A 12,885-nucleotide genomic window follows, 5' to 3' on the forward strand; every position below is an offset into this window, starting at 1 on the left:
ATTTACACTGCACAGATGTTTCTACAGTGCTTTTGTAAACATTTATAGTGTATTTGCAAAAAAATAAAGTTGCAGTCAAGTGCAAAATTCACACAGTTGTCTGTCTTTTGATTAACTGTCAGAGAAATATGACTGAAGTTGGTGGTACTATAACTGTTCATCCAGAGGAGTCTGACTGTAGGTGTAGGTTATCAGCAACTAAACAAATTATTGTGGACTTTAATCTCTACTGAATACATTTTGTTGAATAGCATTGAACTTTGAAAACCATCTAAATTATGGTTGAGTTTGTCCCTTTTGAAAGTTAAAGCTTACCTCCATATGGTTAAAAAGAAAGTAATAAAAGTTCATTTTTACAGCTTCACAAATCCAGATCAGTTCAGATGTGCAACCCCGACATGAATTTTCCATCTGAATTGACACCCTGGAAAAAACACTTGTAAAACTGGACCTGAAAATAAACACAATTCAGATGATTTTCAAAGTATAATATTCCAAAGCTACAAATCCAATGTTTTTTTAAGGAATATTTAGATATTTGAGGAACGATTGATAGCACTCTCATGTTTGTCCACTCAAAATGAAGCTATAGCTTTTTAGCTTAGCATAGCATAAACCAATGAAACATTCCTAGAAATAGTCCGTCACATAACCCGCCATGAAACCACAACGTGACAAATTTACACTTCAGTTTTTGTACGGATTAAACAAATTAGTGAGCATTAGAGAAGCCAGGCTAGCTGTTTCCTCTTGTTCCCAGGCTTTATGCTAAGCTAAACCAACCAGCTGCTCTGGAGCTACACCACTGTACAAACATGAGAATGGTGACTAACTCTGACGGTAAACAAATGAGCATATCTTCCCAAAATGTGGATCCACTGCTTTAAAATTCAATGTTATGTATTCACAAGTTCTTAAATGTCACATTTAGTTAAGCAGTTGCATATAAAATCCAGATTTCCATGTAATTTCCTTCCTTTCATAAATAACAAGTCACTGTGACTTGCATTTTCTGCATGTTTTTGCTTTTTTTTTAAGTCTAATTAAATGCAATCTTGGCATGTTTTTTGTGGAAGAAATTCCCGTTATAAACATTCAGGCCAAAGCTGTTTGATAACGTGTATTTCTTTTTCCCTTGAATAACACAGAGATTAGAGAGCAAGGACTTTTTCGAGACTGACTTTTATGCACAAACATTCAACACATTCAGGTGAAACCCCTTCTCTTATGCGCAGTAACGAGATCTCTTTGTGACTCTTCCCACTCTTTTCAAACCCTTCACAGGTTTGACTCAAGCTCAGGCAGGTTTTTAGGGAGAACCGAAAGGTCACACGTTTGTGTCACGCGTCTCAAGTTGCAGCAGATAAACGGTGTTAATTGTGTAGCTGCAGCTGGATTCAAACTTGTGGCCTCGGGGGAAGTTACATTCTCCTCGTTTGAGAACTGGCATCATTTGCTGCCCTTGATGTTATCGTTTCAGGGTCTGCGGGCATCACATGCACGCTCTCCTTCAGTCTTTCCATTAGGTGAACAGTATTTACTGCTTTTGGGACCAGATCGACCTTCAGTGGAGTCGACGCTCTTGCTGGCTGGCGCTTCACTGCGACTCTTCTCTGCTGATTGAAGTGAAGTGCTTTCTTGTACCCTCTGGAGTCTCGGTTCATTTTTGTCTTCAGCATCTTTTGAACTGTCCTCATCCCACATGAAAAATAATAATTATTTGTGATGTCAAACCAGGGGAACAGACGATCATTTAAAGCTTCACCCCTGCAGGCCGGTCGACTTGACATAAATAGTTGTCGACTTTATGTAAGGCACTGTCATGTGGTAACGACTTTGTTTTGCTGATCAAGAAATTTGTTAATCATAAGTATTTCTTGAGTTATTTGGGTTCAATTATAGCCAAAATACAGTAGACACAGAGTTCAGTAGGTATATTTCTTAAGAATAATTTACAAATAATCGCTTGAAGCCCACAAACACATGTGAGACATATAAAAATAAACTGGCAATTGGAGCTGAAGAAGGTCATCTAATGTACTTTTGATGTTAACTGAGGATACATTTATAATAAAATGATATTATATTAGGGTTCAAATGGTGAAGACAAGTGGTATACACCCTCAAAACTGACGAAACCTCGACCAACACATGGAGCTCCACAATTTTATATAATATGAATACTAACAGTCACAGACTAATTACTCCTCTTCAGACCTGTGGAGCACTTTAATGTACGTAAAAGTGCAGTCCGGGCTTCAGCGGAGGCCTAATCTACCACAGCGAGTCCTTTTAGACGATTGAGAATCTTTCGTTCAAATTTCTCCATGAAGGCAACGCTCCAACAGCTTTACAACTATAGACCCCCCCCCCCCCCTCCTCAAACATACTGGAAAAAGAGGTCTAACGGCCTCCTCCATTGTCTCACTTGTCACCAACATGTGAGTCTCTTTATTGGGGGTGGTGGTGGTAGCTAGATGTGAAAAGCAGTAGAAGGAAGGAAAGTCCTGTTTTATGCAGTTTAAGAATTTCTACAACTTTCACATTTTACAGTGAGGGTTATGAGTGGGACATCTTGAGCTATGTGCAGGACACAAGTCTGAGCTCAGATGACCTGCTGACACAGGAGCTGCCTGAAGCAGCAAACTCTCCTCTCCAGGTAGCTAAGCGTCGATGGCGTGTGCAAATGTCTAACCCTGTTTAAACTGCAGGCAGCTCCGGGCATGTTTTAATATCCACCCACTTGAAAGAATATCATTTGAAAGGAAAACTACTGTCCCGACCACAGAGGCCTACAGGGAGGTAATGCTGTTGAAACCCAAAGAATGTCGATAAAATGTTGCTGCAGCTGAACTTCGTGATGTATTTGGTGTCTTCAGGAATCTCTCAGAAAACGCTGGTTGCTCTTTTGTATTCATTTATAACAAGTAATACTCTTTGCCAGTTTTTGTGGATTGTTTAAAATGACAGTGTGTACTTATTCTATCAATCAGTATCAGTTCAGATAAACTGGTCTCCTGGTTAACAACACGTTGTACTAAATGGTCTGCTGCGCCCCCTGCTGGTGTTCCCGAAAACTACTTTGACCGTCCAGGGAGGATAAAATGAATAATGTGATGTGAGCTGAGATATTCAAATCCTGAAAATGTGCAGGAGGCTGCTTATGATAATATCAGGTGATTAAAATGTACTTAAATATGTTCAAGCATTTGTGTATTTCAGTTTGTGGCCTTCATTTTGGGGGACATTCATTTAAACTATCACGTTTAAGAACATATATATTCTCTGTAAAATGGACAATTGGCTCAGTTTTAACTTTCAATCTGTAATATTGTTGATGTTTTTTTATTGTAGAGCTGGTTCGATTCATATTGATTAGTTGATAAAAAAAAAGATCTGTACATCAAATTACATCCCTAGAGTAGGTTTTTGTGTTTAAAAAAACATTAAAAGCACATGAATGCCTGTAGCTAACAAAATATTTTTAATGTTCAGATCACTATGTTATATTAGCTATATTAAATTACATAGTTATGTATTTCCAGAAAACTTCCAAAGAAACTGTAGACCTGTAAAATAAAGCATTACCTACTGACAGTGTATACTTTAAAGAATTAAATCAGAGTTACATTTTCTCTAACAGACCACTTTTAGATCAGTTATGGCTCTTTACATTGTAATTCATGAACATCTCCTCAAACAAAGACACGCACACAAATGAATGCTACAAATTTGACTGAGATTTATTGACAGTAAAAGTTTTACATGGTCAGCATTGCAGAAACAAACAAACAGATACAATAACATTTACAACACACCTTTACACATATGCACACAGACTTCCTCATCCCTTTTTTGGTTGAGTTATATTAATATTAAACAATACAGGAACTTTGTCTAACAATGGAAATTAGCTTTTGTAAACACAGTAAAACTAAATGTCAACCAGTGAGCTTTAGAGGTGCCAGTTGTCGGATTTAGTTTCCTTCAGACAGAGCCGGGCTAGCTGTTCCCCACAGCTTCCAGTCTTTATGCTAAGCTAGCCGTCTCCAGGCTCGAGTGACATGTTGAACAGGCAGACATAACTCCCGGTAAGAAAGCGAAGAAACATATTTCTCAAAATATGGGATTGATTTTTTAATTTGGAGGTAGAGATGCATCCTAAAGGTCAAATAAATAAAAGCATGAGTTCTCAGTTCTGGTCAAGTTGAGGGTCGAATCCCACGAGACGAGGAGGGACCCCAGTAAAGCGTTGGCACTGACACAGAACATCATCAGTGCAGACGTAACTTCATCTCTCGAAGTCAAAACACTTCGACTGCTAAGGCACCAGCAAGTTGTATTTAATAAATGCAAATAAAGAGCTGCACAATTGTTGATAAATAATCAAATAAATTGATGAATAAAAACAGATTTCAGCACAGAAACACAAAAGATATATTTGAGGTCATTTAGAAACTGTGTCTCTTCTACATCGTTTGTGAAAAGTTCTGACAAGTTTATTTTTCAACTGTAACCAAATTGAAGGGATGCTTATCAAAATGTTTCTTTTGTATGATGTCGGATATCATTATAAGATTTTTAAAATCTTAAATGTCGATAACAGAATCAACTTAAGGACTGTGATCCAAAGCATCAGATCATCTTTTTTTAATAAATCAACCTTCACTCTGTGAGAAGATGAACATGTTTGATTCTTTATCTTTTCCATGATTAAAAAAAACACACTGACTACCCCAAGAAAGCATCAAATACTATTTTGTTTGACGAACACGTCTCATTTTAACTTCAAGACTTCCCCCTTTCATTACAGACATTACAAGCAACTCTATCCGCTGTTGGAGATGCAGTTGAGAACACAGGTTGTAAGGTCCAAAAGGAAATTTAAAGCAAGTAAAATAATAGTTTTTTCAGAGTTGCTTTGTTCAGTGACCCTTGAGTTTCAAAAGCAACAATGTAAGCAAATCTGTTGTAAAATAACTAAACGTGAGGAGCTGAATGAAAATGAAATATTTTCTTATTTACTTGTCTATGTACTTGAGGAACAAGGGTGTTGGTGAAACTAAAGTCAAACCCTGAACAACAACAGTTTCTGTGAAACTGTCAAATGCTCCTGGATGGACGTTTGGTTTTCCCACGTTTTCTTTATCTGAATAAGGATTAAAAGCTGGGAGCTCACATTTCTCCCTTCCTTTGAGAACTACAAGGGGAAGTACACAGGATAAAGAACAAAGAAACACCTGATGGTGAACTGGTTCCTGATTGTCCCACTACACACCTGTGTTGCTGCCGTCGACCTTTTTGAAGGCACCGATGAGGTCAGATTTGTGCGCAAACAGCTGCTCCCGCAGGACTTTGAGGGCTGAGCGCTCGGTTCGCCCGACAACATACAGAATTAAAAAGGCACAACAGTGTTATTTCACACAATCTAAAGAGACAAAAATAGTGCTTTTCTGTTCGACATTGTGTGTGCTGCTTGTAGGTTAATTGGGTTACCTTTGTACAGAGCCATGGCAGCTGCCTGTTTCCTATATTTAGCTAAGCTAAGCCGCTAGCTGTAGCTTCACACCGGACAAACATGAGCTATCGATCTTCTGAAATGACTTGGTGAAAAAAGCAAATGAGCATATTTACCAAAATGTCCAGTCTCTCACATGCAAAGATTTGCCAATTTCTTTTTTAATATTTTGTATAATTGTACATTGCAAATATGTAGCATTTTGAACTGTTTGTTGGACAAAACAATTTGCGATGTTGCCTTCAGCTCTGGGGAAGTATAACAGGGATTTGTCACGATGAACTAGTTGCAGCCCGAGGAGAATGATTCACATTTCTTGAGATGAACATCTTCTGGTAGTTGTTCTGTACTCTTTGTCTCACGGTGAGCTCTCTGATCATGCTGCTGGCCTGGTATTGAATCAAATAAGGCACAAGGTCTGGACCCAGCTTCACATAGGCCCCCCTGTACATCCCCCTGGATTACTTGAGCTAATGACTTGATGCGACTCGGCTGTTTTTTTATAGGAAGTGCAAATGGAAACATAGGTTTTTGATGACAGTAATTTGTAAGCGTTTGTGGTCAGGTGTGTTTGTGTTGACATCTTGCCTCATGATGAACCCAATGAGGACTCCTCCATGTTTCATTTGCAGCAGCGAGCGTTGAAATGGTCGGATTTTAGATGTCTGTTCATGAGTTGCACTGCCCTACATCATGTATTTCAGTATTATCTTTAACCTACTTGTTTCTTTTTTACCGATCTAATGTTTTCCTCAATAGAAAACGAATAACAAAGGGATAATCATTCCCAAACAGTAACTCCACTTTACGTTTGCTTAGAGTCCCATGCACACACATGTATACCTGAAAGATGCAGATAAGCAGAGCCGTATAAAGAGAGATTCAAAATGCTAGATGGTCAATGGACTCACATAGACTTCTGATACTTCCAGGAAGTACTTGGCGGGCAATTTGAATGCGTATATTGATTGAAATCGAGAGACAGAACTGTGATTTTTGCTAATTAGTTGTCAATGAATATATTCACAATACTCATATAGAGCAGGGACATTTATTAGAACATTTATTTATGTATTTCTATGTATTTCTATGTATTATTTATAATCCATCCAGTTAAATTTGAAAACTGAGAATAATAATTTGTTAAAATATAATTGATGTGCACTTTATTTGATTTGACAGTTGTTGACTACACAGAGACGCTGTTACTACTGGGCTTCTTGAATATATTTAAATATATATGGCACTAAATAGCGCGAGTTAGATATTATTGTAATGTTTCGGACCTTTGCCCGAGGACATTTTCTCAATCTGGACCTATTGGTTTAGTTACATACATGTCGTGTTTTTTTAAAGTGTAACAGCTGGAGTTACATGCCTTTTTTATGTTTTACAGTCAATAGTTCTATTTCTTTATGTCATGTGTTTTGATGTAATTGTATTGGGGTGGCTGTAATGGTGATATTGTAACTATCTTATATACTTTTACATAATAAGTTTGGTCTTCATATCTTAATTTAGTCTGAAAAGAGACAAAGACGAAAATAGATTTGAACATAATATGAAACAGGAAAAAGCAAGCAAACTATTTTATTACATTTCAGACGCTGTAAACCTGAGAATTTGGGGTATTTCTAATGAATGTACGGAATCAGTTGCCAGTCATTACTTGATGGCTAATTAGTTAACGAGCATATATTGACTGGGTGCTAATTTCACGTTAAAATATAGTTTTTGTGACATAGTTATTCAGTCACTTCAACGTTTACTTGAAAGGGTCACATAATCGCATCCTGCGTGTCATCAAAACAATTTTAAATCCGTTTTTAAAATACATAAAACGCATAACTTGTAAAAACCTTTCCTTTATAAACATACCTGAACTCATACGCAACACACCGGTCTTGAACGCCTCCCTCACTGGACGTGACGTGTCACGCATGGCGGAGGTGAGTTAGTTCATGTTTGGTTTGTTTTGTTTTGTTTTTGTTAACAACGAGCTGTCCTCTCGTTTATATGGATAATCATTGACGCCAAACTGTCATATTTTTGAGGAGTGGAAAAACGTATGTTGCTGTTTTTTGTTAAGCGAGAGCTGTTGATTGAACTTAACAGGCTGCAGGTCGTCTAATTGCCAACACGTGACATAAGCACCAAACATTTAGGAATAAATGGGAGCGTTTTGTAAGTATGTAGCGTTATTTCATTCAGCCGTTATGAGCTATATGCGTACAGATTGAAGGAAAACAATACTTGTTTCTCAAATGTGAGCCATTGTGGACATTTCTTTAAAAGCATTAAACGAGTAAAAGCTGTTCGCATTATCATGCGAGAAGATTGAGCTTCGGGTCAGTTGTTAGAGTTTAAAGACTCGTGTCTTGTCATTGTTGGTGCAGCTCCACATTGAAAGCTGCCTTATAGTCGTAGAATTATGTTATTTCCGATGCTTACTCATTAATTTTCCATGCTGATGGTCTAACCAGGGACCTAACGCCAGCGGGTCTATCCGATCTTAAGTGAGGTTTTGTGTGGAGAGTTGGTGAGTTATGAATGTCTGCTTTCATAATCTCTGCAGCATTGGGAGAGATTATGAGAAAGGGGTTGAAACCTTTTTTTTCAGAGAGTTTTTGAAGACAAAATATTGCCCTAAATTGTTTCGTTGTTATAACTGTATCGCAGTTTTCTTTTTATTTCATGCAACTTCTGCAGCCTTATCATTCAAGTGAACCACCGCTAGATTAACTTAAATCATTTTACAGGGTGTGCCTCAGGGAGTCCTTTTAAAAAAAGCAATCCAACACTAAATACTACTTCACCCCATTGAAGTATCGCACCACATGATGTGTTTTCTTCTATTTGTCTGGGAACGGGTGCGTTTTAAGTGCCAGAACAAGAGCAAATGCACCAGGTTGAAATTTGACTTTTGGTTGTATAAGTAGTGGTGGTACGACTGTTTGTCCTGAAGAGCTTCCAAAATCTTTGTTACGGTGGGTTGACAATATTAAAAAAGAGCTATTACATATTGTAGTCTATATTGTTTATAAATAAAGTTGAAGAAATGAACACAAGACAATTATAGCACAGCTGCTGTAACAGTCTGGCTCCATCTGGCTCCATGTTGACCAGAGTTAGCTTGAACATAGCCGCTATAAACTAACAAGAATGACTTCCGAACCAACATCATTTGAGGTTCAGTCGGTTGTATCTGATTAATATCGTCAGAACATCTGACCTACAAGCTCGTCGTCCTCTCCACGGCTGCAGAAATGATACATTTGTCCCAATTTGGGATTCAACAAAGACACCCAGTGTTTGTTCTTCTTGCCTCATCAAACAGGTTTTCAACCAAGCTGGGACAACGTCAACGTATAGAAACATCTTACAAAAAATAACTTATACATGATGTAACCTCTTTGGATAAGCATTTGTTTAATCAGTGACTAATGTATAAACAAGGATGCAGTGTAACATCTACATTTTAAGCACAAAATCCATCAGATGACGAACCTTAACGCCTCAGATGGAGCTTCTTTAGTGCACCATATTACTCGTTTATTTACACTTGGGACTTGTGAAACCGGGAGGGACCTTCCCTGCAGTCTGATTGAGGAAGCGGAGCATTCAACACGTCGTCAGCGCTGACTGAGTTCTGTGTGTTTGTGTCGGAAGCTGAGGATGAAGATCGCCATACTGGGAGCCACTGGGCAGACTGGACAGTATCTGGTCAACCAGGCACTGCAACAGGGCCACACTGTCACCGCCATCGTCAGGAACCCGGGAAAACTTTCAGTGCATCATGATAATCTCAAGGTAATATGACACTAACTTTGAGTTAGCCGTCTTGTTTTTTTTTTTTATTATGGTCAACAAATCCATTTTGAAAAGACCAAAAATGGAATATATCCAAGTATCACCTGATGACTCTAAATCATTGTTTATTAAAAACACCTAAGTTAATGAGTTACACAGAAATAGTTTGGCGCTTGAACTCGACGAGGAGATTTGTGATCGAGTTGTGATTGCCGAACGTACGCTGGAGCTTCGTGGGGAATGGTACGAGTGCTCTTTGACGCCGCAGCAATGGCGATACATCTTAATGGCAAAACAGCCGCTTATCTTGAGAATACAAGAAGCACAACTGGATATAAAATGGGCGAAACGGACAAGCTGAGACCGGCAGGATGGAGTTATTATTGGGAAATAATGTGAATTCACTTTTCAGTTGTTATTAAATGTTGCAGGTTTCTGGTCGATTAAGGTGGAAAAAGCTTGAGGCTTTGGTTTAGTCATCTGTAGGAACCAGTGAGACTGTTTTGAAAGACAGACTCACTATTCATTCTTCATGTTAACCGCTCAATTGTAAATGCTGCACTTTGAAATGCATCATCTGTTAAAATATATAAGAGGACTACGCCTGCAGCCCTGAATGAATAAAACATGCTTTGTTGTGATCTCGACTCAAAGACGTAAAATTCTCCTCCTTGATTATTCACGTCTCCCGTCTGCTGCTTTCAGGTGGTGGAAGCTGATATTTTCTCAGCAGACAGTCTGACGGCTCACTTCAGAGGACAGGACGTGATCTTGTCCTGCCTCGGCTTCCCGGCCTCCTTCTTCTCGCCGGTGACGGGCTACTCCCTGTCCATGAACAGCGTGGTCGGCGCCATGCGAGAGGCCCAGGTCAACAGGATCATCGCCATGACCTCCTGGTACACAGAGCGTGAGTGCCGCACACATGATGATGCCGTCTGTGGGTTCTTTTGGGATTTGATGATGAAAACAAGGTCACCCGAATGATTATTTTGAACCAACTGTTGCTGTTTAACCTTCTTAAAATACTCTCACACAACTTTCTGTTGTGTGAGAGTATGTGGCTTTCAATAAAAGCTTTTTATAGCTACTTATCCAACTAATTTGTGAATGTGGGGCTTGTCGCTGCATTTCACTGTGGTGGATTGAGGCTTTTATTACAGAATTTTACATCAACTAATTTTCTTCTAAGAGTTCTTTCTTGTTTTATTGCTCAGAATATGATCAAACATCTAGAAATAGGTCCTCACAGAGCTGCTAGCAGTCTGTTTAATGGTTGGTTTTCATTGGAAGAGCAGAATATACTTTATAATTTTAATATATGTCATTTTTAATTTTGAGCGTAAAGTGCTACACTTGAAACCTTTTTAAATGTATGACATTAGCTCTCAGTTATGGCATAAAAGTGTTTTTCAGGATCTGCCGTTACCTCTGTTCAGTTGTTTAATGCGGACACCTGAAAGCATCAATTTATAATTCAGACAAATTTGAGTTCTTCTAGATTTGTGTGTAGATTCTCATCAGACTGAGAACTTATTTACGTGCCCGTTTTTAATGAAATGTTTCTTTTTCTTATTTTTGTTGTTAGCCAACTCCGGAGTGCAGTCATCTTATCTCATCCGCTTCCTCCTGCTGCCGATGATCCGAAGTGTTCTCACCAACATGCATGACATGGAGCAGTTTCTGCACAAGACCGAGGACATTACCTGGACTGTGGTTCGTCCGCCTGGTCTTAAGAACCTGTCGGCCTCAGGTAAAAGCAGCCCGTCTGCCTCGGGATCCATTTTGACAGTTCAATCGCAACGCTGTTCCTCGAGGTTCCAGCGTGTACCTCCTACCATTCATTAGCTGGAGGACCAGATTTAGAAATGCTGTCGTTGTCATGCCCTCTGACTCCCAGTTTCTTTTAATCTTTGTGTCCTCCACAGCTCAAGAGTTTCTGACCCACGAGGGATACTTTGTTCCCAACAGCAGTGGTAACCCTGTAGGCAGCGCAGTGGGAAGAGGAGACGTGGCTCGCTTCATGCTCTCGCTACTCAACAGCAACGCCTGGGTCAAGAAGGGAGTCGCCATCATTACCAAATGAGAAAGAAGAAGCCAATGCTGGCGTTATTAAGCAGTCAGTTCACCCAAAGTACAAAACGTATATAGATTTACTCACAAATATCTGTTGCTCTGTATCAACTCAATGTGTAAATAAGCACCTGTTACCTGAACAAATTAACCAAAACGACTTCATAAGGTGATGAAATGTCACTGTTGTGCGTGAATTATCAAAAAATCAAGTATTACTGGTATAAATGTCGACATGCATTATGTTTCCATTACTCTGGATAATCCCACTGACAGTTTTCACTGTAACTATTAGAAGAACCAGTTAACTATGCAGCTATCCAGCACAACTAGCCAAAAACTGTTCATGGTTAGATACCACTACAGCAAATTCGGTTGAACTGGCCCTTTAACTAAATGTCTACTCGCTGCCTTCATAGTCTACTACTGGATATAACTGCCTTATACAGCCTAATCTGTCTGAGTAATGTTTTTATTTACTCTTGTTCAACATATTCTGGATTTATACATTTGAAAACCTCTAAGTTTATCATTTAATAATATTGGTGTTCCTACTATCAGTGGTAAGCACCTCTATGAGGGCTCAATGCACCGACACATGTGACTGAAGTACATGATTTCATCCACAAGAGGCAGCGTTACACCAACAGCACTTCCATAATGTGCTCTTTAACTACAGCTACTGTTGCGTCATGTAGTCACATGAGTACTTTGTCTCCAAATATGTACTGTCTCAGTTCTGTCGAATACATTTAAAATAATGACACTGGAAAGGATCATTTGTGCCGCAAGTTCAACATAAGAACCTGAGAACAGGTTTCACGCAGCACTGATCACACATGGCAGGAACTGTTTGTTGCACTTATGAGTTAAATGCTTTAATTATGCAGCACTTTGGGCCACACCTGGCTGGCTTTCATACAAGTGATCATGATTGCAACATGCTTAGTAGTGGACAGAGAGTCTTGTCTGTGTTGGGCCTGCATGGTTAATCTTAGCTGCTGCATTTTAAATGAAGCGAGGGTGTGAGCGTCTCAAGTCCTTCACAGGTTGATATGTTTTCAACTATTTCGCTCGCCTAGAGCGGCCTTTTTCTAAAAGCAGGATTGGCAAAAAGCATTGTTGGTCATGAAGCAAGAAAAGTCCAATGTTTCTATGATTGATATTTGTTATATTGACCTAAAGATAGTCTTGATTGGTCGAAGACAACACAAACTAGAGCACTGGGTGAGAGGTCATGAGTGTGTTGATGTGCCACATCTATTAAACCTGACGTCACCCTCTAAGTCTAGGGAATGTGCAGCCATCAGCCCAACCCTGTACAAAGAGTTTAGATCGTCGAGATGAGATGTTCAGATATATTCTCTTTTTATTTATTATTTAAAAGCACATTCTTGAAACGAGTTCGGTCAGTCACTTTTTACTGACAATCATGGGACCTCAATCGCAAAACATTTGTCAAACTGTACATGGAGAAGCACAAATTA

General features: G+C 39.0%; 1 protein-coding gene across 1 annotated transcript; it reads left to right on the plus strand.

The window, feature by feature from the left end:
* The first annotated feature begins 7,615 nt into the window (after positions 1–7,615).
* LOC306778747 (flavin reductase (NADPH)-like) lies at positions 7,616–11,424 on the plus strand. The gene is made up of 5 exons (XM_079270407.1): positions 7,616–7,702; positions 9,188–9,328; positions 10,034–10,235; positions 10,914–11,078; positions 11,254–11,424. Exons 2-5 carry the CDS (start codon positions 9,194–9,196, stop codon positions 11,409–11,411), a joined length of 660 nt encoding a protein of 219 aa, XP_079126533.1. The 5' UTR covers positions 7,616–7,702; positions 9,188–9,193; the 3' UTR covers positions 11,412–11,424.
* Positions 11,425–12,885: the final 1,461 nt, after the last annotated feature.

Source organism: Melanostigma gelatinosum (assembly GCF_949748355.1).
Source record: "Melanostigma gelatinosum genome assembly, chromosome: 6".
Taxonomy (NCBI): domain Eukaryota; kingdom Metazoa; phylum Chordata; class Actinopteri; order Perciformes; family Zoarcidae; genus Melanostigma; species Melanostigma gelatinosum.

Excerpts from the sequence above, each read along its gene's own strand:
- LOC306778747 (XM_079270407.1), top strand. The coding sequence starts at position 9,194 with ATGAAGATCGCCATACTGGGAGCCACTGGGCAGACTGGACAGTATCTG. Across the intron at positions 10,236-10,913 it reads GACCTCCTGGTACACAGAGC|CCAACTCCGGAGTGCAGTCA; the intron begins GTGAGTGCCGCA and ends TTTTGTTGTTAG. Across the intron at positions 11,079-11,253 it reads TAAGAACCTGTCGGCCTCAG|CTCAAGAGTTTCTGACCCAC; the intron begins GTAAAAGCAGCC and ends TGTCCTCCACAG.